The sequence below is a fragment of the Panthera onca genome, chromosome C1 (assembly GCF_046562875.1).
Source record: "Panthera onca isolate mPanOnc1 chromosome C1, mPanOnc1 haplotype 2, whole genome shotgun sequence".
In the NCBI taxonomy this organism is placed as follows: Eukaryota; Metazoa; Chordata; class Mammalia; order Carnivora; family Felidae; genus Panthera; species Panthera onca.
In genome coordinates, this window is record NC_138346.1 from 123,682,566 (window position 1) to 123,709,158 (window position 26,593).

The 26,593-nt window shown below is 39.0% G+C and overlaps 2 protein-coding genes across 5 annotated transcripts in view; both read left to right on the plus strand.

Annotated features, from left to right (window-relative positions):
* CSDE1 (cold shock domain containing E1) overlaps positions 1–11,352 on the plus strand; it is a 39,266-nt gene extending 27,914 nt beyond the window's left edge. For all 4 annotated transcript variants that reach the window (XM_060626337.2, XM_060626339.2, XM_060626340.2 and 1 more), the window contains 8 exons: positions 1,620–1,727; positions 2,324–2,499; positions 3,058–3,170; positions 4,289–4,408; positions 7,462–7,640; positions 8,354–8,517; positions 9,524–9,656; positions 10,025–11,352. In XM_060626337.2, the coding sequence (XP_060482320.1) occupies positions 1,620–1,727; positions 2,324–2,499; positions 3,058–3,170; positions 4,289–4,408; positions 7,462–7,640; positions 8,354–8,517; positions 9,524–9,656; positions 10,025–10,072 (1,041 nt within the window). In that variant the 3' untranslated portion in view covers positions 10,073–11,352. The remainder of the gene's footprint in view (positions 1–1,619; positions 1,728–2,323; positions 2,500–3,057; positions 3,171–4,288; positions 4,409–7,461; positions 7,641–8,353; positions 8,518–9,523; positions 9,657–10,024) is intronic.
* Positions 11,353–11,479: 127 nt separating this feature from the next.
* Positions 11,480–22,241, plus strand: NRAS (NRAS proto-oncogene, GTPase). The gene is made up of 7 exons (XM_060626346.3): positions 11,480–11,612; positions 12,117–12,244; positions 14,439–14,617; positions 17,251–17,410; positions 17,912–18,035; positions 18,621–18,662; positions 18,770–22,241. The coding sequence occupies exons 2-5, from the start codon at positions 12,134–12,136 to the stop codon at positions 18,029–18,031; spliced, it is 570 nt and encodes a 189-aa protein (XP_060482329.1). The 5' UTR covers positions 11,480–11,612; positions 12,117–12,133; the 3' UTR covers positions 18,032–18,035; positions 18,621–18,662; positions 18,770–22,241.
* The last annotated feature ends 4,352 nt before the right edge of the window (positions 22,242–26,593 follow it).

Genomic DNA, 26,593 nt, shown 5'->3' on the forward strand with positions numbered 1-26,593 from the left:
GGAAGATAGGGTTTTTCTTTGGTGGGTAGAATAGGGGAAATAAGATGAAAAATCAGGATACAGCTAGATGGAGAAGGTTCAATTGCTACTCTAGCGAATTTAGACTTTGTTCTATACTCAGAGAATATTTGTGGAAAGTGACATCAGGTACGCACTTCAGGAAGAAATGGCATAGTATGAGCCCTAGATGGGGGTGGAGAAAGACAAAAGATGAAGAGGCCTGATACGAAATGAGTTTAGGTAGACCTTGAACTGGGAGCAGATATCATGGGTCTAGACAAGAGCAGCAGGTACGTGTGGGAGATATTGGAAGGTAATGTAATTTTTAAAATGGCTACTTAGGATCCTGAGAGAACTGGAACAACATCTTGCTTACTATTTATTTTGTAGCTTAGCAAATCACTTCTGAGCTTCAGTTTTTAAACTGAAAAAATCATAGTCTCCTGTTATGGTGAACAAGGCCAGGCCCATAGTAGGAATTTCACAAATGCTGCATTTAACAATAATAAAAATAAAAGAAAATCAGAGGGGCTTGTTTTTAATGGTTTTTAAAAAGCTCTTAGAATGCCCTGCTTCCCAAATGGCTTTGACAAAACTGAGTTGATCAAGACAGCCTTTGAATAAGACTTTTCCTGCCCTTTTATTGTTCTGTTCTTCTTAGATCAACACTGGACCCTAGTAAGTCCTTCTGTCATCACGCTTATTTATAACAGTGTATTACAGTAAGGAATATGAATGGTAGAAGAGTAGAAATTAATTGGTTTTGTATAGTTGAAACCGTAAAAGTGGTGTAATTTGTGAGGTAGTTGAACAGTGTCATTTACAGTATGATTCTGTATGGTATACCAGAAATTTCTTAGACTTTTGACGAGTGAATCTTTCTGGTAATCAACAATGTTTTAAATTCTGGAAGCATTGAATATCAAATGCTCTGAACTGTGCTAGATCCTCTACCTAATTAAATTTTCGTGCATTGGTAAATACACTCTCATACAAAACACTGTAAGGTACTATGGGAGATTCAAAATAGGTGATACAAAAAGCTTCTTGCCCTATAGAATTTCTGTTTATTAAAAATACATGCTTGGGGCTTCTGGGTGGCTCAGTCCGTTAAGCGTCTGACTTCGGCCCAGGTCATGATCGCACGGTTTGTGAGTTTGAGCTGTGCGTCGGGCTCTGTGCTGACAGCTTGGAGCCTAGAGCCTGCTTCGGATTCTGTGTCTCCCTCTCTCTCTCTCCCCCTCCCCAGTTCATGCTCACACTCTGTCTCTGTCAAAAATAAATAAACTTAAAAAAAATTTTAAAAATACATGCTCAGTTTAATTTTTGGCTGGCTATGAGAAGTATAGAATGGGTGTGTTATAAATTTTCAGTAAGCTTTCCCTCCTCAATAATAAAAAGTAGATTCTCGGAACTAAAAGACCCAATTACAGTATGTTGAATCAGTCCTGGGTTTAAGGTAAGACTATCTTTTATTCATATGAAAAATTGGTTACTGTTAGGGAACCCCAGAACTGGACATTTGTACAGCTGTGCCAATTCTTTAGCTCCAGGGTCTAAAAACTAACTGCTTATTGCCTTTTTGTTCTTGATTCTTTTCATTGTATCCTATTTTGTAGGAGGCTGAGGATGGTGTTATTGCCTATGATGATTGTGGGGTGAAATTGACTATTGCTTTTCAAGCCAAGGATGTGGAAGGATCTACTTCTCCTCAAATAGGAGATAAGGCAAGATAATTCTGCTTATTTGAGAGGAGAGTTAAAGGTTGTCCTCTTCATCATAAGTCCTGCAAAATGTCTTTGGGTTTTTTTTTTTAATCTTACCAAGGTTTGCTAAAAAAAATTGTGTGTTTACGAGTTTAATATAAGAACGTCTTCCCATTTACAAGCAGCTTATTCAGAATAGGGTCTAAGAAGCCCTTTGTTAAAAGCTTTCTGAGGAGTCAGTAAGCACTAGAGAAGATCTGCCTAAGTCAATTAACTTATAATATTCTAAGCTAAACCAGTTGCTGAAACATGATCAAAGTAAAATCATACCCAAGATTTTATATTGCTGTGCATTTTTCTCCTCACTATGTCTGGTTTTCTGATAGCCCTGCTTTAGAGAAATTGAGAATCTATAAGGAATACACACTGGAGAACAAAACTTGATCCCCTTATGAAAAGTGTGAATGAGACCTAAAAGTGTTAGTTTTGGTGAAAATCTCTTCCATCAGAGTATTTAACACAAAGGATATTTGGAGTGGGAAGTTGTAGGTCCTAAGGTAAGGAGCTTGGTGTGGGAAAGACATGATATTAAATAGGAGTGTCCTTATTTTTCACAGGTTGAATTTAGTATTAGTGACAAACAGAGGCCTGGACAGCAGATTGCAACTTGTGTTCGACTTTTAGGTCGTAATTCCAACTCCAAGAGGCTCTTGGGTTATGTGGCAACTCTGAAGGATAATTTTGGATTTATTGAAACAGCTAATCATGATAAGGAAATCTTTTTCCATTACAGGTGAGGAATGCCTTTTAGGAACTTAGAGCTTACTATCCATTGTTTGGTTTTGTTCGAAAACATTTAGTATCGGGTGGTTATATATTTTGTAATTCCAAATTTCATATTGGTAAAATTATGGCACTATATAAACAGAAGTTAAATCATGTGTATAGGGAACATGTGGCCAGAAGATAAAGGCCTGTACCTGCTTTGAACATTGGGCAAGAACCTTCTGCTTCAGTAAAAGAATACTGTCTTCTATGTTGCTACCAGAGAGTTGTACATTTAATATGTGTCAGTTAAGGGCATGGGCTGTTAGATGGTTCAGGTTTGAATCCTGACTCTGCCACCTAATTAACCTCCTAGTATTTTAGTTTCATTGTCTTGAAGCTGGAGATAATGGTGCCTTTTCATTCGGTGTTTCTGAGGATTAAATGAGTCACTGCCTATAATGTGCTTCAAACAGTATCTAGCATAAGTAAGCACACCATGAATATTGTTACAGAAGAAGTAAATTTATTTGCTACCGTTGATGTTTGTGGTGATTGCTGATTCAGATGTTTCCTTTCTTCCCAGTGAGTTCTCTGGTGATGTCGATAGCTTGGAACTGGGGGACATGGTCGAGTATAGCTTGTCCAAAGGCAAAGGCAACAAAGTCAGTGCAGAAAAAGTGAACAAAACACACTCAGGTAATGAATTGTGATTTCTACTTATTTAGTCTAGGCTTTTGGTGGGAGATGAGAGACAGCATGGGAGAGGAAGCAAAAACCCAAGATTAGTGGTCCCCCAGGTGTGATACCCAGGTACAGTAGCATCACCTGGCCACTTAGAAGAAATACAAGTTCTTTGACCCCACCCCAGAGCTACTAAACTTAGGATGGGCATTCTGTTTTAACAAATCCTTTAGGTGATTCTGACGTACGCTAAAGTTTGAGAACCACTAGATAGATAGTTTAGATCATTCACTTTATTTTCAATTCAGTACCTCTTTCTTAAAAAATAACCCTAAGTTGTAAATATCCATGGGAATGGGGAAAGAGGCATTCTTCGAGGACGCTGTTTTGGAGAAGAATGAGAAAAATAATGGGAACTTAAAATGGTTGCTGTTTAGGATCTCTAACTTAAAAAAAAAAAAAAACCCGCAACTTTTGACTTTGATCTCAACTCCTCAAATAATACTTCCTCATGGTGAGACCTAGAGAAATGACAGCCAAGAATGTTCATTTCATTTCAATAAATATCTAAGCACATGCTGTGTTTTAAGTACTGGGGATACAGCAGTGAAGAAATCAAAGGCAAGAAACCTGCCTTTGTTGAGTTTATTTTTTAGTTTGTGTTTATAGGCAAGCAAGATGAGTAAAATTTTGTGCTTAGGAAGATAGTAATATATATTACTAACATATTGAGCTTAAAATAAAGGGAAGTGTATAAGTGTTGGGGTTGCATTTTAGAGATTTAGAGATTAGAGAGAGAGACAGTGCGAGCAGGGGAGGGCCAGAGAGAGACAGGGAGACAAAGAATCTGAAGCAGGCTCCAGGCTCTGAGCTGTCAGCACAGAGCCCGATGTAGGGCTCGAACCCATGAACCTTGATGAGCTCATGACCTGAGCTGAAGCCCAATGCTGAACCTACTGAGCCACCCTGGCACCCCAAATTAACATTATTTTCATGATAAGTTAGCAATAGTTTAAGAGTAGCAGACCAGCCAGCAACCCTCTGTTAACATTTGTTCTGATGATTTTTGCTTTTTTCCTGTGGAATAGAGTTAAAATTGTTGAATAAGAAGTATACATGCTTTTGCTTTGTAGTGAATGGCATTACTGAGGAAGCTGATCCCACCATCTACTCTGGTAAAGTCATTCGCCCCTTGAGGAGTGTTGATCCAACACAGACTGAGTACCAAGGAATGATTGAGATTGTGGAGGAAGGTAAGAGCAGCCCTATCAGATTGTTTAAAATTTGTTTTACCTTTACATGAGCACTTGGAACATTTTAAAATGTGGTGGTGTTTGTCGCAGTCGCTTTCAGACTCCTTAGAAACTGAAATTGAGGAAAAGTGCCTCTTCCTATCCTCCCCCTCAACCCTTGGTTTTTATGATCATCATCCTGGGTTTATGTTGTGAACAAATGACTATTATGTGAGCAACTGAGTTATACTGAAATAGACTGAGAACAAAATCTCACACTAAAAAGTACTCATCTAATGTTGGATGATAATCAGATATTTACAGTTGGCTGCATTTAGTACAACTTTACAGTTTTCTTGTATTATTCTGTAATTATTTACATCAGTATTAACAAATTTTCCTAGTAGCCAATTCACTTCTATAAATATTTTGCTTTCTGTAAATGTCCTATATTTATTTCTTAATAGCTAGGGTTCCATGTGGATCCTACTACCTGTTTCTGGGCCATGGCTCTCTATATTTTTCATTTACTGCTTTTTTCTCCCCATCTTCAGTAACTCCCTGATTTCTGGTGTCATCCCAACAATTAGTACCAAAAGACAACTTTGTTCATAAAATAAGTTTGCAATAGGAATGATAGTAAGGACCACTGATGATTAGTAGAGCTAAATTACCATAATGATGGGGTTGATGAGAAGAGGGTTTGAATTTCCAACCAAAGATGATAGCTTGACTTAAGAGAATAAATCTTGTGTTATCTAGGAGTCAGAGGGCATAAAGTGGGGAAGAACAGGTCATTTGAGAGAAAGAAATGAACCTTGATAACATACATGCTCCTTGTATGAGACCCTTAGGAGTTTCCGCTTTACATAGAATCGGAGTACATCCAGTTCTCCCCAACACACACACCTCCAGATAGGAATAGATTTTATAGCAAATCAGTCTTTTTTTTTTTTTTTTTTAAATGTTTATTTATTTTTGAGACAGAGACAGAGCATGAATGGGGGAGAGTCAGAGAGAGAGGGAGACACAGAATCTGAAACAGGCTCCAGGCTCCAAGCTGTCAGCACAAAGCCCGACGCGGGGCTCGAACTCACGGACCGCAAGATCATGACCTGAGCCGAAGTCAGCCGCTTAACCGACTGAGCCACCCAGGCGCCCCAGCAAATCAGTCTTTTATTTCAATAAATCATTCCTTTAGTTGATTCAGATCTAATTCAAATTAATTTTATTTAATTTTTTTTTTTTTTTTTAATTTTTTTTTTTTTCAACATTTTTTATTTTTATTTTTGGGACAGAGAGAGACAGAGCATGAACGGGGGAGGGGCAGAGAGAGAGGGAGACACAGAATCGGAAACAGGCTCCAGGCTCCGAGCCATCAGCCCAGAGCCTGACGCGGGGCTCGAACTCACAGACCGCGAGATCGTGACCTGGCTGAAGTCGGACGCTTAACCGACTGCGCCACCCAGGCGCCCCTCAAATTAATTTTAAAATAAACTTCCTTTGTTCTGCTTTCTCATCTTATAACTGACCCTGGTGGTTAAACACACTATTTTTTAAAAATCATTCAGTACAAATCTGGTCTTCTGCAAATCAGTATTTTAAATGAATGACATGATTACACCATACTCCTAAAAGGGCCGTGGGGACTGGGCAACTTACTCACCTTTGCAGTACTTCCTCTGTAACATTTCACTTTGACTTCTTTTTGTGTTCCCAACCCCCAATCCACTTACTCTTCAACTCTAGCTCTAGGATATAGTCAAGCAGTGATTTTGCGGGAAAGGAAACTTTTCTGAACTCTAATAGACCTTAGAGGGTTTTGAGACTAGACAGGTTACATTTCCCACTTGATAGTGAGAACAGCTCTTTCATTCAGGAACACTTTGAAGTAGGGCAAGGCCTAGATCTGAACACTACCTCTTCCACTTCTACCTGTATAACTTTGGACAAATTACTTAAATCTCTCCTAGCTTAGTTTCTTCATCTTTAAAATGAGGGTAATTTCTTTGAGAAGATTCTAGAATAATTAAATATGAATCTGTAAATGTTTAATAAATGACTGCTTTAATAAAAACTGAATCAGACCAGCTGTCTCTAGAGAATGCTTGTGTATGACTTTGTTGGAAGTGTATCCTCAAAAGTTTGTGGTTCCTGTATGTTTGAAAGGAAAACCTTCCCTTACACCTTATAATCATTAAAAGAATTGTTAAAAGCATTTCCAGTTCTGAAGCTTCCACTTCCACCTGATGTTTTTTTCTCCTCTTCACCTTTGTTGATTCAGTGGCTTCCCGTTCAGATGAACTGATATGATAAGCAACTGAACCTTTGGCACAGTTCTTATTCCTAGCCTGCACTCCTCTCCAGCCAATATTTTAGTCTAGGGCAGAGCTCAGCAAATAGGGTGGTTTGTTTCTGTAAGTAAAGTTTTCTTAAAACAGCTATGGCTGTAGTTTACATCTTGTGTTTGGTTGTTTTCCCACTACAACAGCAAAGTTGAGTAGATGTGACAGAAATAGGATGATTTATAAGTCTAAAATATTTACTGTCTTTTCAGAAAGTATGCTGAGCTCTGAACTAGGAGAAAGTGCCTGTTGGTTTGAGGGAGCCATAATCAGAACAAAGAAAGATTAGAATGCCAAGGAAATTTATCCACATTGTTTTTGCCTGTGCCTGGCTCGTTTAATGCCCAGTTGAGTATGGGTCAGAAATATTTTTGACTGGTTGGCTCATACTGTGAACTGGGGAAGAAAATAATTCAGAGGATCATGCTAGCAACCCAATCTGCTTAAAATGCCCACATATTTAGGTAATGAGGTTGAGTGCCAGTGTTCCTTTTAATTTCGTAAGGATGGTTTAAAACTGTTCATTAGCTAGTAAAGTACTACTACAAGTTCTCATTTGTTTTCTTGGTAATATTTCATTGAAGCTTTAAGGTAGGAGTTCTCAGGTATTAAAACATTTTTCTTAGGTAAGAATACATTCTTAGCAACTTATCTATAAACTTATGGCCATCAGCATAAGATCATTCTGAACTATTAGTTTTTAGACTTTATACCTGTCTCTCGTTACAGGGGATATGAAAGGTGAAGTCTATCCATTTGGCATAGTTGGGATGGCCAACAAAGGAGATTGCCTGCAGAAAGGGGAAAGTGTCAAGTTCCAGTTGTGTGTTCTGGGCCAAAATGCACAGACTATGGCCTATAACATCACACCCCTGCGTAGGGCCACAGTGGAGTGTGTGAAAGATCAGGTAAGTGGTATTATCTCTGGATCTGAATTTGATCCTTTTATGAGTTGGTACACAAGTGGTAACCAAAAGCTTGAAATTTTTTCAGCCAAGGGAGAACCATCAGTACTCATTTCTACTTTTTTCATTGATTTGAGGTAGCTTGTAAAAATATGAAGAAAATGACATGAAAAGGAAAAAAATGATGATATGAGCAAAAAGAAAGTTAAGAGTGCTATTGATAACATTACATGACAGGGGAAATATGTTCGGAATGAGATTTTTCAGAATAGAAAGACTAGGATTTTGTATGCTTGAGCTCGGGACTTCTTTTGCAGACCACACAAAGAACGAAAGCATATGTAAAGGTGTTCATAAGATAAGTTTAGGGCAAACAAAACTATTCCTCATATTGAAATCTCAGTGTGATTTTGCTTAATTCAGAAACTTCATATACTATATGAAGACACAGGCAACCTTTGTTTCAGACAGGCTATGATAGATTGAATGGCAGTGATTTCAAAGATACATTTCTTGACAAGTTTTTCAGACCCATATGCTGTTACATTATAGCATGAGCAATTAAACTGGAGTATCAGCATTAATACCATGTTTAATAAATCCCCTTCTAGTTAGGTGTTGTGCTTCATTCACAGTGAGGTACTTTTCCCCTCTGTAGTATGTCCTGTTTTTAGTTACTGTCTTTTTTTATTTTTCCCTCCCCCCACCCCCCTCAGTTTGGCTTCATTAACTATGAAGTAGGAGATAGCAAGAAGCTCTTCTTCCATGTGAAAGAAGTTCAAGATGGCATTGAGCTACAGGCTGGAGATGAGGTGGAATTCTCAGTGATTCTTAATCAGCGCACTGGCAAGTGCAGTGCTTGTAATGTTTGGCGAGTCTGGTGAGTTTGTTGTTGTTGGATTGGTAAATTCCCTGGACTGTCTTTAAGCTTTCATAAACTCTGGTTTAATCACACTTCTTCACTTTTCATCACTTCTCTTTTTATCCTGCTACTTTCTGGCTATTTCTTGATCTTTCCTCTGTGTGTGTGTGTGTGTGTGTGTGTGTGTGTGTGTGTGTGTGTGTGTGTGTGTGGTTTTTTGTTTTTGTTTTTTTTTGATATGTTTGATTTTTTTTTTTTTTTTTTTGAAAGAGTACAAGTGGGGGAGGGGCATAGAGGGAGATTGAGGATCTCCATGCACTGACAGCAGAGAGCCCGATACAGAGCTCGAACTCCAACCATGAGATCATGACCTGAGCTGAGCTGAAGTCGGACACTTAACCAACCGAGACACCCCTACTGTGTCTTTTTTACCTCTGGCCTTCATTTTCTAAATTTTAGTCTTACAAATCTGGCCTAATGAAACATTAATTGGGTACATTCTATGTAATAGAACTTATAATAAGATTATGTAGTCCTTATTCTTCAAGGATTCTGCTTAGCTTTTTCTTCCATTAAGTTATTTATATGCTACTTAAAATTCTAATTTTATAGTTTAGCAGTGCTTTCTCTGTGCTTTAAAAAATTTTTAATCTGTAATATCATGAGAGGAGCTGGGAGTCTCTTGAAATACTTCATATTTAACTTGTCTAAGGTTTTTCACATCTTATTACCTCGTTTTGTGTGTCTGTGGAACAGGTTTTTCTAGGTGCAGACCAGTCCAGGGATGACCCTCACCCAAATGATTCTTCCCTTCCTCCACAGTGATAAACCTTGAGTTAGGAATAAAAACAAACAAACTTGTCTGTCCTGTCTTGCTAGCTATAGCTAGGTGGCTAGATGAGGCAAGAGTCTCCTCATTAAAACTGAGTCATTTGGGTAGTTAGATAGAAAACATACTCCTCTGCAAGTACTTGCTTTCTTCCCACCAAGAGTTGCTGCTTCTCACCTCTTAACTTCATTACAGTGAGGGCCCCAAGGCTGTTGCAGCTCCACGACCTGATAGGTTGGTCAATCGCTTGAAGAACATCACCCTGGATGATGCCAGTGCTCCTCGCCTAATGGTTCTTCGTCAGCCAAGGGGACCAGATAACTCAATGGTATGAGGGCATTACAAGGTTTGAGGGGTGGGGGTAGGGGCAGCTGACAAACAATATGCCTATCAAGTTCCTATTTCAGCATAGCTCGGAGCTTAATGGCACAGGGAACTTCAGTTTTCTTTTTCAGTGTTTCAATATGCTTATAACTAGTTAAAACTCCATATACATTGGTTCAGCCCCTAACAATAATGATTCCTCACAGTAAGCAGCACATTTTCTGGTCTTCCTGATCCTTTGAACATAATAGATAATAGATCAGGAGGGCTTATTAGGGATTTCCTCCTCTGGGAAAGAAGTGGTGGTGGTTACGATGATTAAAAAAAAGTACTGCTTTTGTGGTGATTAACTGTAATTTTACTTCTTCACAGGGATTTGGTGCAGAAAGAAAGATTCGTCAAGCTGGTGTCATTGACTAACCACATCCACAAAGCACATCATTAATCCACTATGATCAAGTTGGGGGGATTCTGGTGAAGGGTTCTGAATATCCTCCTCTTCATCCCTCCCAAAATCTGGAATACTTATTCTATTGAGCTATTACACCAGTTTTAACACCTTCCTCGTGTTATGTTTAAAAAAAATAAATAAATTTAAGAAACCATTTTAAAATTATGCACAGTTGCAGCCTGGAAAACTTAAGGTGGCGCCTTATAGTATCAATCTTAGGAGCTTTATTTGGTGCATTTAACGCAACTGGTAATTGCAAAATCCACTTCGCCTGTGTAAGTGAAAAATATAGACTGTTATCTTGTTGGCCCTATGAAATTCTGCACTTGGTATTTAGCATATACTCTACCTTCATTACTATCTGGCAAGATGTTCTGCCTTAGCACTCAGTTGCATTCTTTTCCTTTTCTTTCCTGTTCATTATGCTTTAATTCTGAGGACCATATGAGGGTAGAATATATTAAAAATTACAAAAATTATAAAAATTTGTATAGGCAAACCATTTCCTTAAGTTGATGGCCAAATGTTAAAATGTTATTTTTCATATCATTTATAATCTTGTCACAGTCCACTTAACGAAGTTTGGTTAGATTTCAGTGAAAATTATCTTCCAGAGTAGTTTTTTTTTTTTTTTTTTTTCCTGGGATTAGGGAGGGGGGTAACTTTACTGCAATTAGTATGTATGGTGCAGAATTTCATGCAAATGAGGTGTGCCAGCAGTGTGGTAATTTAATCGTATTTAAACAAAAACAAACAAAAAAAAAAACGAATGCACAAACTTGCTGCTGCTTAGATCACTGCAGCTTCTAGGACCCAGTTTCTTTTACTGATTTAAAAACAAAACAAAAAACAAAAAAATAAAAAAAGTTGTGCCTGAAATGAATCTTGTTTTTTTTATAAGTAGCCGCCTGGTTCCTGTGTCCTGTGAAATACAGGCACTTGACCCTTGGTGTAGCTTCTGTTCGACTTTATATCACGGGAATGGATTGGTCTGATTTCTTGGCCCTCATCTTGAATTGGCCACATCCAGGGTCCCTGGCCAGTGGACTGAAGGCTTTGTCTAAGAGGACAAGGGCAGCTCAGGGGATGTGGGGGAGGGCGCTTTTATCTTCCCCGTTGTCGTTTGAGGTTTTGATCTTCTCTGGGTAAAGAGGCCGTTTATCTTTGTAAACACAAAACATTTTTGCTTTCTCCAGTTTTCTGTTAATGGCGAAAGAATGGAAGCGAATAAAGTTTTACTGATTTTTGAGACTAGCACCTAGCGCTTTCATTTTTGAAACGTCCTGTGTGGGAGGGGCGGGTCTGGGTGCGGCCCGCCGCGTGACTCCTGGGTCGGGGGCCCACGTGGCTGGGGCGGGGACTCGGACGCCCCGGGCGCCGACTGATTACGTAGCGGGCGGGGCCGGAAGTGCCGCTCCCTAGTGGGGGCTGTTCATGGCGGTTCCGGGGTCTCCAGCCTTTTTCCCAGTTGTTCTAAATCAGTCGGAAGCGGAGGCAGCGAAGTTTGAGGTAAGGCTCTGTTGTGTTTAGCGTTCGTCTTTGGCGCAAAGAGGCAACTCGTTGTTGCCAGGAATCGAACGGAATCTGCAGGCTGGAGACAAAGGCCCTTGGGCGGGGGTCCTTCGTTTTGAGCGTTACGGGGGAGATCTTTGAAGACCGGCGGGGGAGTAAGACGAGGGGATGGCCAGGAGGCTGCCCCACCAGAGCGGAGAAGACTTGGGGGAGGAGTAGGAAGAGGGGTTTCCTTTACCTTAGGCTGAGGGCGGGGCCCAAGGGCTGTTGAAAAATACCGAAGGGTGGGGGTAGTAGCTAGGAGACTAGCCAGAATTCTGAGGCCCGCAGTAACCTGCCAGTGCTTTTGCACTCCTGAAATCACTGAGAACCAAGTGGAGGGTCACGTGTATGGAACCCACATATTTCAAACTCGGGCTTTAACTTACTATTGATTATAGAAAGCTTTGAAGTACTGTAGATGTGACTCGCCAGTTAACCCTGATTGCTGCTTTCCCACAGGTTCTCGCTGGTGTGAAATGACTGAGTACAAACTGGTGGTGGTTGGAGCAGGTGGTGTTGGGAAAAGCGCACTGACAATCCAGCTAATCCAGAACCACTTTGTAGATGAATATGATCCCACCATAGAGGTGAGGCCCAGTGGCAGTGTGCTGACCCTACCTCTGGCTTTTGGCTCACCCTTACCCATATCCTTTAGCTTGCTCTTTAGCTAAAGGAATAATCAGGAGACAGAAGTAAAAGTTATTTTGGGTACTGCGTTCAGCAATACAATAAAGCTTTCCATGTTTGTGGAGAAGAGTTCATTTTTATTAGCTGTTAGAGTTTTTCTAAAAACTTGACAATTTAGCAGTTTAGTAAACTGTTGCATACTCGTTGAACTCCTATATGACAGCTCTATTAAAAAGAAACCGGCGGTGGGAAGAGTGACTGAGTAATAGGATGGAGATAAAGGATTCAGAGATCTAGATAGTCTGCAATTTTCATTAAAAGTTGAAGCAGCTGAGACTGGGCTGGAGTAAGAAAGAACATGAGATTTTGAGTCACTACCTAGATTTTTTTCAGTCCCTGTTGGCAGCTTATTTAGTTATGTTATATTGAACAAAACACTTAAACTCTCTGAGCCTCATTTTCTTCGTCTATTCAATTACTATAAACATGTCCTGCCTATCACACACAGGGATGTTGAGAAAAATCAGTATGTTTACATTTTTTGTGAGTCCACGTTCTAGATTGGCTTGAATAAATGGCATCTAAGGTCCTTTTAAAAAGGTTGTGTAATTTTATTCAATTTAGAAATGTCTGACTAGAGATTTTTTATTTTAATCCACATCCTGGTCTTCCTACCCTCCCCCCACCAGCTGCTGAGTGTTTAATGGAAGCTAACATAGCCATTATTAAAAATTAGTAAGTCCTCGGCAAAATTTTATTTAAGCTAAACAGCTTTAGTGTTAATAGTTAGAACCTTTTAATATTTTTCTGAGTTTTAGTTATTGAAGGGTAACATACATACAGTAAAATTCACAAGTATATCTACAGCCTAGTGACTTAAAATTTGTATTTTAAATACTTCCATAATCACCACTCAGAAATATAGACCGTTTCCAATACTCCAGAGAGTTCTCCCATGTCCCTTTCCAGTCAGTAAACCCCCACACTGCCAGGAAATAACCACTTCTCTCTGACTTCTATTAACCTAAGTTAGTTTGACTCAAACCTACCTTATAATTTTAATTTTGCTCATTTCCTCGAACACTCGTACACTTAACCATATTTCATACTTCAGGCCAGTTTTGGCAATGTGAAGTCTATGTTAATTTGAAAGTATATTATAGTCCCACAATGAAGTTGAGAGGCACTGATCAATGAACTGGGAAACCAGCTCGCATTTGTTTCTGGAGCTAGATCTTTACCAGGTGTGATGGGTTGTTTTCTTTGAACTGAATTCCCAAAATGTAAGTATCAAAATACAAGTAAAATTTTTGCCTTAGAGGCAAATTGAAACCATGTATATATTCTATGCATGTCTGTCTTTCTAAGGAATTATAACTATATACAGTAAAACCTTGGTTTGCGAGGTTAATTCGTCCCAGAAACATGCTTGTGATCCAAAGCACTTGTGTATCAAAACGAATTTCAAGAACCATTAACCAAGTTGTGATCATGTGACAGTCGGCATCACATATTGCAAGACGTTGCTAGTTAATAAACTTAAAATTTAGTATAAATGTTTGCTCGTCTTGCAGAACACTCACAGAACAAGTTACTTGCAATCCAGGGTTTTACTGCACCTTGTTTGGAACCTTTAGGAATTTGATTCCGGAATATTTTCCAAAGGTAAAAATCCACTATGATAAGAAAAATATTTTGGTGTTACAATTTTGTCTGAAATGAAAAGTATTTGTGTGTTTAGTTATAAACACAAATGATACTGTGTCCAAGGCCTGGTATAACTGGTGGAAGTATGTTTAGAATTTAAATGTACAATAAACAAGAAAAGTCCAGTTTATACCTTGGTAAAATAACACCTTGAATGCTAATCTCTAGTCTAACTGCTGTATAGCTGTCTTTTGAATTACCAAACTTTTTTCATCTTTTCCAAGAACAGAGTGACCACATTTTCCTTTCTGTAGGCTTTTTTCTTAGGGTGACATTAAGTACGTTCTATTTGTGATTATACATTAGAAGTTTGAGGGACAGAGAGATGGAAATAAACTTAGGAAGGAGCTTATCTAACTTTGGCAATAGCATTGCGTACCCTGTGGTTTCTAATAAAAATGAAATCTTCCTCTCTCCCTGCCGTCTCCCGAACCCTTCGCACCCCAGGATTCTTACCGAAAACAGGTGGTTATAGACGGTGAAACCTGTCTGTTGGACATACTGGATACAGCTGGTCAAGAAGAGTACAGTGCCATGAGAGACCAATACATGAGGACAGGCGAAGGCTTCCTCTGTGTATTTGCCATCAACAATAGCAAATCATTTGCAGATATTAACCTTTACAGGTACTAGGAGCATTATTTACTCTGAAAGGATGATTGATAAGTGTGTTCTGAAGCTTTGTGAGGGGATGAGGATACCACACTAGGAAAGATAGCATCTTTAATTATGAAGAGAGTTGGTTTTAGAGTGTTTAACATTGAGGATCTGGGGTTACAACTGGAAGTTAATATTGTGACATATTTTATATAATGCACTATGGCTGGAATGTGTGATAATACTTAAATGAAGCTTCCTAACGGGATGATTCAGGACCACAGGTGGTGTTAGAGATCCCACAGGAATTTCAGAGACGAAAACACCTCTGAGAAGCAGGCGTCAGTATGTGACAGAAGATAGAAAATGGTAGGAAGAAATGAACAGGCAGTAAAGAGAGATGAAAGGTGGTCTTTCTCAATAGAACCATAAAGTTTCAAAGCTCAGTGAGACCATAAAAAATTCTGGCACAACGTTCTTTTTTTTTTTTTCCAAGTATGTGAAGTTTTATTTTTTTATTTTTTTTAAGGTGGCAATCTTTTTTTTTTTTTTTTTTTTTTTTTTTAATATATGAAATTTACTGTCAAATTGGTTTCCATACAACACACAGTGCTCATCCCAAAAGGTCTGGCACAACATTCTTGTTTTACAGAATCAGAAATCGAGTTCAGAAGGTGTTTTGTTAGGTTTTTAGAGTCATGGTTGTTATTAGTAGCAGAGCGGGACCAAAAACCCAGGGCTCCTTTTCCTTAGCTCCATGTTCTTTGAGCAGAGTAATAGAACAGGTTGAAACTTGGCTCCATCATCCATTAGCCATGGGACTTCGGGGCAAACTACCAAATGGCTGTGATGCAGTTTCCTTATCTATAATATGGAGGTAATAGTACCTACCAAGAATTGTTTGGAAAATTAAACAAGATAATATAACATGTTAATCACCCAGAAAAGTGCCTAGCACAGAGTCAGTGTGAATGTCCTTCCTACAGCCTACAGGCATATTATACTCCATCCATTGAAGATGTCTGCTCATGGAAACAAACTAGTCCAGAAAAGTCACTCAGTAGGGAGAGTGGTTCGTGGTTGGTTCTTTCTTTCTGTCTTTCTGTCTTTCTGTCTTTGTCTTTCTGTCTTCTTTCTTCTTTCTTCTTCTTTCTTCTTTCCTTTTCTTTCTTTTGTCTCTCCCTCTCTCTCTCTTTCTCTCTTCCTCCCTTTTTCTTTCTTTCTTCCTTCCTTCCTTCCTCCTTCCCTCCCTCCCTTTCTTTCTTTCTTTCTTTCTTTCTTTCTTTCTTTCTTTCTTTCTTTCTTTCTTCCTCTTCTAGAGAGTGGGAGGAGGGGAGGGGCAGAGGGAGAGAAAGTGAATCTCAAGCAGGCTCCACCCCCAGCACAAAGCCCCAATGCAGGGCTTAGTCTCAGAACCGTGAGATCATGACCTGAGCGAAATCAGGAGTCAAGACACTTAACCAACTGAGCCACACAGACACCCCAGAAACAAACTAGTCCAAAACTGACTTCGGTGGGGTTTTTTCTGCTTAAACCTGCTCTGCTTTCCATTTGCTGCCTGGAAATAATAGCAATGCATAAGAAAATGTCCAGTACTTGGCAGGTACCTAATGTTGAATTTCTAGAAGTCCTTTTTCCTCTTAGGCTGTCTTGTCTTATATTATCCTTTAAAATAGGCTACTGCCGTTACTCCAAAGGTCGGTTCTGCAGATAGCCAGTGTAATGAATTTTAGGTGCATGATTGTGTGTGTACCCAAGGGTAGAGTCTGGAGTAGTGCTGTGCAGTATGGTAGCTACAACCTTACGTGATTATTTCAGTCAATTACAGTTAAATATAATTGAAAGCTCAGTTCCTTGACCACATAACAACTGACTTCTTAAGTGTTCAACAGCTACATATGACTAGTGGATATAGTTGGACAGCACAGATAGAGAATATTTCCATCATCATGAAAAGTTCTGTTGGACAGTATTGGTCAAGAGAAGCTAGAGCAGTAGTTTCCAAACTGCTGTGTGGTATGTCTTACATGTCACTGAAAGGAGTGCTGTAAGTTGGGAGTTCCCAGATCCTTTAGTTCCCCTTTAAGAAGAGCACTTCTGGTGTTTTCTATTTTATATCTTGGACTTCCAGCGATAGTATCGTTTGAAGAAAATGTTTGGACATTACCCATCTAGAGAAGTGGATAGACTGTCTTTCATTAAACACTGTCACTCTCAAGGAAACTTCAAAAAGTTTTTTATTTTGAGGCAGTATGCTTTACTTTTTATACTTTAGATCTTAATCTAGAGTATGATTTCAGGTTGCCAATTAAATCCAGAGCCAAGCTCTTTGGAGAATCAGGGAGCCTAACCGGGGTATGCGTCAAGGTAGAATAGCCATCCATTTCCACTAGAAGGTGAACCAGTACTTGGCTGCCTTATGGCTGCTGCATCAAGTCTAAACCAGTCCACTGTTGTGCATGGTTTTTTATAATTAAACCAAAAGACCATTAGGCATCATCTTTTATAATCCATGGGGGGGAAAAAGTGAAACTCCATACTAGATCAATACTAGAAGCTAACAGGCCTAGATAAAATTGGTTAGATTCTTTTTCCATCTGTTCATTTCTTCCTAAAAACTTACTCTTAGGTAATGATGATATGTTCCTTTTTTTTTTCTCAGGGAACAGATTAAGCGAGTAAAAGACTCCGATGACGTACCTATGGTGCTAGTAGGAAACAAGTGTGATTTGCCAACAAGGACCGTCGACACAAAACAAGCCCATGAACTGGCCAAGAGTTATGGGATTCCATTCATTGAAACCTCAGCCAAGACCAGACAGGTACAGCAGAGCTTTGAACACCTGGCAAGCATTCATTTAAGGCAGAAAAATTTGATTACTAGAGATAATGATCTGCATTCTTTGTTGTTATGGAATTTTTTGTATTTTATTTTTTTTAATCCTTCGTTTAAACCCCAAATGAACTGATTAATATCTTGGTGTGGCATTTTAGCCTCACGTTAATATGCACAAATATTACTAAAATGAAGACCCTTGATTAAAATTAGTTACAAACATTAGACCTTCTGCCATCAACACCAGCCAGTATTTAGGGATTTTGCTCTCCTGAATGGAATCTTTAGATCTGGTCGTTCTCTATGTCCCACATTACCCATTTTCCTGTGCTTGAGTATAATTTTTCAAAATTTGCCATTTGTATATATCAGTCTGTTGATGTAATTCAATAAAAATGCTAAATTTGGTGTCCCCAAGAAGTACAAATGAGATAGTTCACACCTTGGATCGTGTCTATTAAGCTGTCTTTATCATTCTCTTTTACAGGGTGTTGAAGATGCCTTTTACACACTGGTAAGAGAAATACGTCAGTACCGAATGAAGAAACTCAACAGCAGTGATGATGGGACTCAAGGTTGTATGGGGTTACCGTGTGTGGTGATGTAATAAGGTGAGCATGCGGTCTCTTGGCGTCATAATCATAAATTTTATTATTTAGCATCAGGCAGTTTGGAGGAGATTGCTGTTATTTTTTCTGTGTTGCTATTTGAGAGTTTCTACTTGCACACAGCTGTAAAATATTTTCCTTATGGCACCCTTTCTGAGAGTACTTTTAAAGCATTTAAGTATTTTATAGACATCATTACACTTTCAATAACAGTAGAAACCAGCAGACATTATTATGAAATGTATGCCTACCATACCATATTCTTGCACTGATTAGGAATTGGAAGAATCACTACATCAAAACTAGATTATAGGGGCGCCTGGGTGGCTCAGTCGGTTAAGCGGCCGACTTCGGCTCAGGTCACGATCTCGCAGTCCGTGGGTTCGAGTCCCGCGTCGGGCTCTGGGCTGACAGCTCGGAGCCTGGAGCCTGCTTCTGATTCTGTGTCTCCCGCTCTCTCTGACCCTCCCCCGTTCATGCTCTGTCTCTCTCTGTCTCAAAAATAAATAAATGTTAAAAAAAAAAAAAATTAAAAAAACAAAAAACAAACTAGATTATAATGACATGGTGTGTGTTCTTTTCTTATAGATACTTTTAAAGTTCTAGCATCAGAAAAGAGCCACTGTCAAGGTATGACAAGCTTGGAAGCGAACGTATTATCGTTCATGTTGATTTCTTAACCATGTTTTTCTCATAATCTCCATGTGCCATTTATACAGATTCTGTCTTTATTTTAGCTGCACTGACACCCTGGTCCTGACTTCCCTGGAGGAGAAGTGTTCCTGTTGCTATCTTCAGTTTCACAAAGAAGCTCCTGCTATTTCCCCAACTCTCCGTAGATCAGTACATTATTCTCTGTTTGAGAAGTTCTCCGAATAACTACCTCCTCACTTGGTTGTCTGACCAGAGAAATGAACCTCTTGTTACTCCCCACTGTTTTTCCACCCTGGTTCTCCCCCAGCACATATAAACAAACCTCCCAGGTTTTTCATCTGAAAAGTAATTCATGCTCTGAAACAGAGAACCAAACTGTAGACATGAAATTCTGTAGGAAACAATGTCTTGAGCTCTAAAGTAGCAACTGCTGGTGACTTTTTTTTTTCCTTTTTACTGTTGAACTTGGAACTATGTTGGTTTTTGGAGAAATGTCGTAAGTTACTGTTTTGCTGAGTATATAGTTAAGTTTACCATTCGGTTTGTTTGTAATGTTATTGGCTATACTCTATACCTGGCATCTGCTCTGCATTCATAAATACAAAAGTGAATTCTGACTTTTGAGTCTATCCTAGTGTTCTCAACTTCCACATAATTAAATCTAACTTTTGCAGCAAAGTGCCTTTTTCCTAGAAGTGGTTTGTAGGTTTGCTTTATAATACTTTGATGGAATAGATGTCTCAAAAACCATTATACATGAAAATGAATGTCTGAGATACGTCTATGATCTGTCTACCTTTGAGGGAAAGATATACCGACATAATAGCAGATGCCGTGTCTTATGTGTATGAAGTTGGATTTCCAGAGACCTGATTTGGGTCTCTTCCAAGAGAAAGATGAAACTGGAAACAATTATGAATAACTTCACTTAATTTTTACCTAATCTCTACTTCGGGGCGGGGGGGGCAGGGAGTAGGTTACCACTTACAAAATATATGCAATTTGTTTCTTCTAGCTTACTGATAATGAACTTCCATTCATATTTAAATTTAGGTCATATCCTAAAGCTTTACATTTGCAGGTGTTCGAAATTGTAAGTTTAATGCAGTTTTATTTAATAGCTATGATCAATGATTTTCAAGCCTCAGATGTATTAACGGACACATTTTCACTACGTATCATGATATTTTAAGGATGTATATTATAATTGCCCTCATTCCCCTTCTCATCCCGCCGCAATGGCGGCTTGGTTATTTCAGTTGAGTACAGCAAGGTGCTAATAGACCAGGGTCACGGTTTCAAAACTTGAGCAAGCCGGTTAGCATTGCAGAGAGAGAAATTCTTCCACATTTGCTCACTGCACCAGTAAACTCCAGCTAGTAGTTTTGCCAGATGCACACTATTAGTCCTGCAAGGAAAGAAGAGGTCAGTTAGCACAGATCCTTTACCATGACTGGAAAAACCTGCCGTCTTGAGGAGGGTCAGCTTAGAAATTTTTATAAATAAAATCTGTAGACCATTTTTAGCCATGTGAAACTCTGAATTAAACCAATAGTTTTTCTCATTATTTTGAGAATGAGGATGCCTCAGATCAAAATTTTTAAAATTTTCTTTCTTCATGATGTCCTTTGAAGGGTTTAAAACCAGATGTTGATGAATTCATCTGTGTATACCAGATAATAAGCTGATGGAGTTTGCTCAGAAGAGAAGTAGCCTTTCTATAGAAATTGCTGTTTGAGAAGGGAGTGGGAAGTAGAACTAATTGTTAGTTATGAGGGTTTGGAGGTACGGCGTTTGCATTTGCAGATAATTTCCTGGTAACGCCAATGAAAAGGAGACTTGGATAACTTTTGATGAGAGATTAGTTCCCAGATGGCCGCTTCCTGTTCTGGTCTCTTCTGGTGTGTACTTACTGAGGTCCTCTATCTTCTCAAACGAGCTTTCATTTAAGGAGACTCTACACTGTCTCTAAATGGATTCAGAAGAGGGCAAGAACCTGCACTGTGCCCAGAGCGAACAAGCCCAGAGAGTTGTGTTCCTTAGTGTTAACTTTGAGAGCTTTCACATACTGTCAACAGCTGTAAATAGAAACTCCCGCTGCTGGGTTTCTGCTCCTTTTGGAACATTGCCGTGTGACTTTCTTGAGGCTAGATGGAGTCTTGTCACCTCAGCTGTCATTGTCTTCCACCTCTTCCTCCTCTTCTCATCTGTGTGACTGACAGTATGACCCTTTTTGTAATATCAAATTTAGGGAAAAAGATACTCATTTTTGCCCTTATATGTATGTACCTTACAGTTTTTTCAAGTGTGTCCTAAGCACAGAATTATCTAAATGGGGCCAAAATTCAGACTTGAAAATGTTCTTTTAATAGCTTGTTAAGTGACACATAGGTGTGAATTTTGGCACGATAGAGTGACAGACTTACAGTTAAATGCTGAGTAACTTCAGTTGGTGTGAAGTAAAGTGTGGTTGTTTAGAATTTGTTTGTAATTGCTGAAAACAGTTCTAGTTTACCTCAGAATCTGAAAAGTCTCTTCCCCCAAGTTAAGTGCCTGGCCAGCTGTCATGAATTACATACTACTTTATGTGTGTTTGTGTTTCAAGGGTTGCACACCCAAGAGTGTGAAAATAAGATGTTCTGTGTAAAGGCCACCATGCCTAGTCTGTAAATGAAACTGTTAAGTGCTGTATTTGCTCCAGCAGCTTACTCTAGAATGTTACTTGGTAATGTAATATCATACTTCTTACAGTTTTCACTTTAGTGTAATAGGTAAAGTTATTCTCAGTATGTCTTTTAGCAGGCCCATGTTTAGTCTTTCATCATCCCTTAAACTGCTGTGAATTTTTTGTCTGACTTGAAAGCAAGGATGGAGAAACACTTTGAAGAGATATTTTCGTTTTTTCCCATTCCAGAATTTGTGAGCATGGTCATATTTTGCTTTTACATTTACAGTCATGAACTCTCAAGCTGGCAGCTACAACCAAGAACCAAAAAATGGTGCATTCTGCTTCTTGTAATTCATCTCTGCTAATAAATTATAAGAAGCAAGGATAATTAATTAGGGAAAATATTTTATTTAGGTGGTTTCTGTAAGCAAGAGACTATAATTCTTGTACATTATTTTCCATCTTCGCTGTTTCTTTAAGCAGTGTAATGTGCCACAAAATTATTTTTAAGGTGTTTCCTGTTAGGAATTGTTTTAAACGTGTTCTCATTATCAGAATAGTTGTAGATATGTTTCAGAATACAACTGGTGATTTTTAAAGGCCTGAGTACTGACCTAAGAAGCAACTGGATGAATTCTACTCTGGAGGGAAGGGAGGATCTCAGTGAAAGTTGTATGACTTTTATATTTCTGTGCCATCAGATATAGGTAAAAATACCAATTGTGCAATTCTGTTGTTTAAACAGAACTATTGGCCTCTTTGGTCCTAAATTAAGGGGCTGATACTTTAAGTTGACTATTTTATTGTAAATTAATCCATCCTAATTTTTAAAAATTTGGTTGAATGTTTTTCTTGTTAAATGTTTAAAAAATAAAAACTGGAAGTTCTTTGCTTAGTCATAATTCTTTTTTCTACTGAAGTGCCTTTTCTTGAAAGTTAATATTCATTTTAGACTTGGTTTTTTTGTTTGTTTTTTTAAATAAGTTTTATTTTTATTTATTTTGAGAGAGAGAGAGAGCACGGGAGGGGCAGAGAGAGAGGGAGACAGAATACCAAGCAGTCTGCCCTGTCCTCCCAGAGCCCTAAGGCTCGAACTCATGAACTGGTGAGATCATGACCTCAACCAAAATTGAGAGTCAGATGCTTAATTGAGCCACCCAGGCGCCCCTAATTGTAGATTTTTGGATGTGACATTTGGACAGTGTTCGAACATCTGAGTTCCTCATTTTATCTCCGTGTAAAATATGTCAAAGCCTGCTTTTAAACTCTTACCTTGGGGGTGATTCATAGCCATAATCCATAGCTATATGTCAAATTCTAACATAATAATATAAAGTGTTTGAAACTATCTTTGGAAATATTTTTTCCTGTTTTCACATTTACTGCACAGTCTATCTACCAACCTTGGTATCATTAGAACATAGTTCTAGTAGCCAAAGAACATGGGTTCCAACTATAATTTTGCTACTCTGGCCCATACATAGTTTGTTCATTTGCAAAATAGGAAAGTTGAATTAGCATGTTTCAGGTTTCCCAACCCAAATTAAGGAGATGCAGTTCTAAAAAAACCCAAACAAAAACTTCACACCTAGAATTTTTCACCTAACACTGAAATACTGTGATCATGAGGATCTTGGCTTATTCTACCAAAGACATCATTTTTACTTTCACTTTTTCTTCAAAAGGGGGCAAAGAGGGATATTGATATTTGGCTGAATTAAACTTGAGAAAAGCAAATTTAAATGACAAAATATGTTTCTAGATAGGACTACTAGGACATATAAACATTTTAGAATATAAAATATAAGTGAAAAAAATTATGGGCTTTGTGTATCTAAAGCATTTGCACCTAAAATTGATCCCCTATGCCTACCATCATTTGTTGTTTGCTAATATTGGACCCGGTGGTAACTGAGAAAAGAATGTAGAAGAGATGTTTTCTGGATTCTGCTGATGGCTGCTAATTCTGTTTGGTAATATGAAACTACAAAGAGACAAGTGGTGAAAAAGCGTAAGAAGCTTGTTTCTTTGAAATATGTGGAGACTTCCCACGCATCTCCGTGCTGTTAAGATTTCTGCCTTAGAGCAAGCAATACTGAAGGTTATTAAAAGGACAACATAGTTACATGAGTTATTTATATCCATAGATACATGTAAAGGGGCCAAGAGGCCATGCTAGTGATCACTTTGCAAAACTAAGACATTTCAGAGAGTATCCAACTCCTGTCATGACCCGAGGCCTAGGATCAATGTCCAGTATCCAAGTGGGAAGAATATGCTTTGTATTGCTTTAAAGTTGACTCTGGGCAATGAAATGGGGTCTGGAAAAGAAAACTAGACCTCTAGGAACATACGAAATACAGGAAACAAATACCCTTTTCAGTGCCAAAATGAGCATTAAAAGTTTCAGATTCATGAACTGGAAGGAAACCTGGTGAATTGATCATTCTTATCTGGAGAATTTGTATCCATGATTTACTTCACACTTGCACCAAAATAGTTTATTAACCTGCATGTTATTTTTCAATTTAAAAGGATGCACTTAGTCTCTTCTTAAAATAATAGTACAAATAGGGGCACCTGGGTGGCTCAGTCGTTAAGCATCTGACTTTGGCTGGGTTCATGATCTCACAGTCCATGGGTTCGAGCCCCGCACTGACAGCTCAGAGCCTGGAGCCCTGCTCCACATTCTGTGTCTCCCTCTGTGCCCCTCCCCCACTAGTGCTGTGTCTCCCAAAAATGAATGTTAAAGAAAAAATTTTAATAATAATAGTATAAATACAGTGTACCCTCAGTTTACAGGCATGTAGAAAGAGAACGAGACATAACACTCACCCAATGTTGGGAGTTAAAATGACATTAAATGTTTCTAAAATGTTTCTAAAGATAGAGGTGGCTTCCAGCACAACTGTCTAATGGGGGAGGATGTGGTTGGAACTGAGCAGGTGCCTCCTAGAACCTTTAGGCACTGGAGCCTGAAATGTTATCCAAGTTAGGAAAAGAAATCTAGGATGGCTTCTGTGAATGTGATAAAACTGGCACGATGACCCTTTCTATTAGAACTACAGATGTACAAGTTACACTGAATATTTAAGTCTGAAAAAGGAAATTTGTGCATTATTTTAAAACATCTTAGTACAAATTGATTCTCCACGTTTACAGCTGAGACCCAATATCCCTGATGTTTTGTTTTTTTTTTTAATCACTGGAATGAAGTCTAAAGACCTCTTCAAAATTAGATCGAGAACTCTCATGAATTTATGCTTGTTTTGCCTGTGAATTTGAGGAGTCTGACATTTAACAATTAAAGTCCAAAATGAAACTCTAGAATAGCATATGAACTAAAATTACCAAGGTCTGTGCCCGTGGCATCCCATCATTCTGTATCTGGTGTGACATTTCCTCTCAGAGAACCACATTTGGATCCCACCGTGACACAGAGCCACATGCTCTAACAAAATATATTTGGTTTGTTGGCTCACTCAATTTTCCTTATGACTTTCCTTCCTAATTCATTTCGCAAGTTTTTATTGAATACCTGCTATTGTGCCTGGGCACACCACTGCTCCGGACGTTTAGTAGCGAACCAGATAGGCATTGTTTTCTTATTCATCTTTTCTATTCTATTGAGGAGACATCACTAAAACAAAATTTCTTCGTTAGAATTTGGTGATCGTTTCAAAGACTCTACCCAGCTTTTCTGACTTCTCTGACTCCTTCCTGGTCTGAGAATGCTCAGGGATACCCAAAATGCACTAGAAACTGTCTCATGCCTCATTGCCACTTGGGGTTCTCCTTTTTAAGTCAGGTCTCGGTAGAAATGGAAACTATATATTGCTTTGCGAGTTCAAAGTGGTGCTCTTATGGACTTCATCTCATTCAGTCCTCAAGAACAAGGTAGCATAGGAATGGTCTCCCATTTTACAGGTGAGAAAACTGAATCCCCTAAAAATGGATGGATTTATCTTCATTTGAGCCCAGGTCTCCTGATTTTAGATCCCTTGCTCTTTGATTCACTTAGAAGTTTTCTTTTTTCTTTCTTTCTTTTTTTTTTTAATGTTTATTTACTTTTGAGAGAGAGCACTAGCATGTAAGTGCGGGAGGGACAGAGAGAGAGAGGGGACAGAGGATCCAAAGAGTGCTCAGGGCTGACAGCAGAGAGCCGAATGTGGGGCTCGAACTCACAAACCGTGAGATCATGACCTGAGCTGAAGTCAGACGCTTAACCGACTGAGCCACCCAGGTGCCCCTGATCCACTTATAGTTTTCTTTTTCTTTCTTTCTTTCTTTTTTTTTTTTTAATGTTTATTTTTTGAGAGAGAGCAAGCAGGGGGGAGGAGTAGAGAGAGGGAGACAGAGAATCTGAAGCAGACCTGGTGCATGGCAGCACAGAGCCCGACTTGGGGATCGAACCTACAAACAGTAACCGTGAGATCATGACCAGAGCCGAAATCAAGAGCCTGGGCGTTCAACTGCCTGAGCCACCCGGGCGCCCCCACTTTGTAGTTTTCAAACCACGTTTCTCCAAGCCCTTCCAGTCCCATAAAGACTTCTGGGAAAGCCTGAGTGGGTGGAGCCCAGGCCTTCCTCCTTTGTCCCCCTACTTTAACTGAAGCAGTCCACTCCTGTCTGTTTTTCCATTTTAGGCTTTCATTCAAGATTTAATTGGAAGATTTCATAAGAAAAAGTTTAAATACCACTTGATGTCACCAATCTGCTTCTACAACCATCTATCACCAAGTGGGGAATCACTAGGTCATACCCTCACGTCTAGTCCAGAACCCAGTACCCTCTAGGTACAGTCATGGTCATTGTACAACTAAATGGTGAGGCAGGATATAACACAGTGGTTCACAGGCCCCACGCTGCAGCCGGAATACCTGGGCTACCACTTACCACTAGCTGTGAGCCTTTGGGCAAGTCAACCTCTTTGTATCTAGGTTTCTTCAACTAAAACGGAGGTAACAATAGTTCCTTAAAAGACTATTGTGAAAATTAAAGGAATTGATATATGCTTAAGGGGGGAAAAAGATACTTGAAACAGTACTCAGCACAATCACCATGGCATGGATCCTATGGGCATGCCTCCCTCTCACTTCCAACAGAACCGCTGTGTGCTGTGAAGTTTAGATGGTTTTGTTGAAAGCAAATTGCTGAATTTCAGTTCCATTCAGGAGGCAGGAAATAGTCCGTTTGTCTCATGGAAAAGGATGAGTCTTATAAATTTGACTTCTTTATT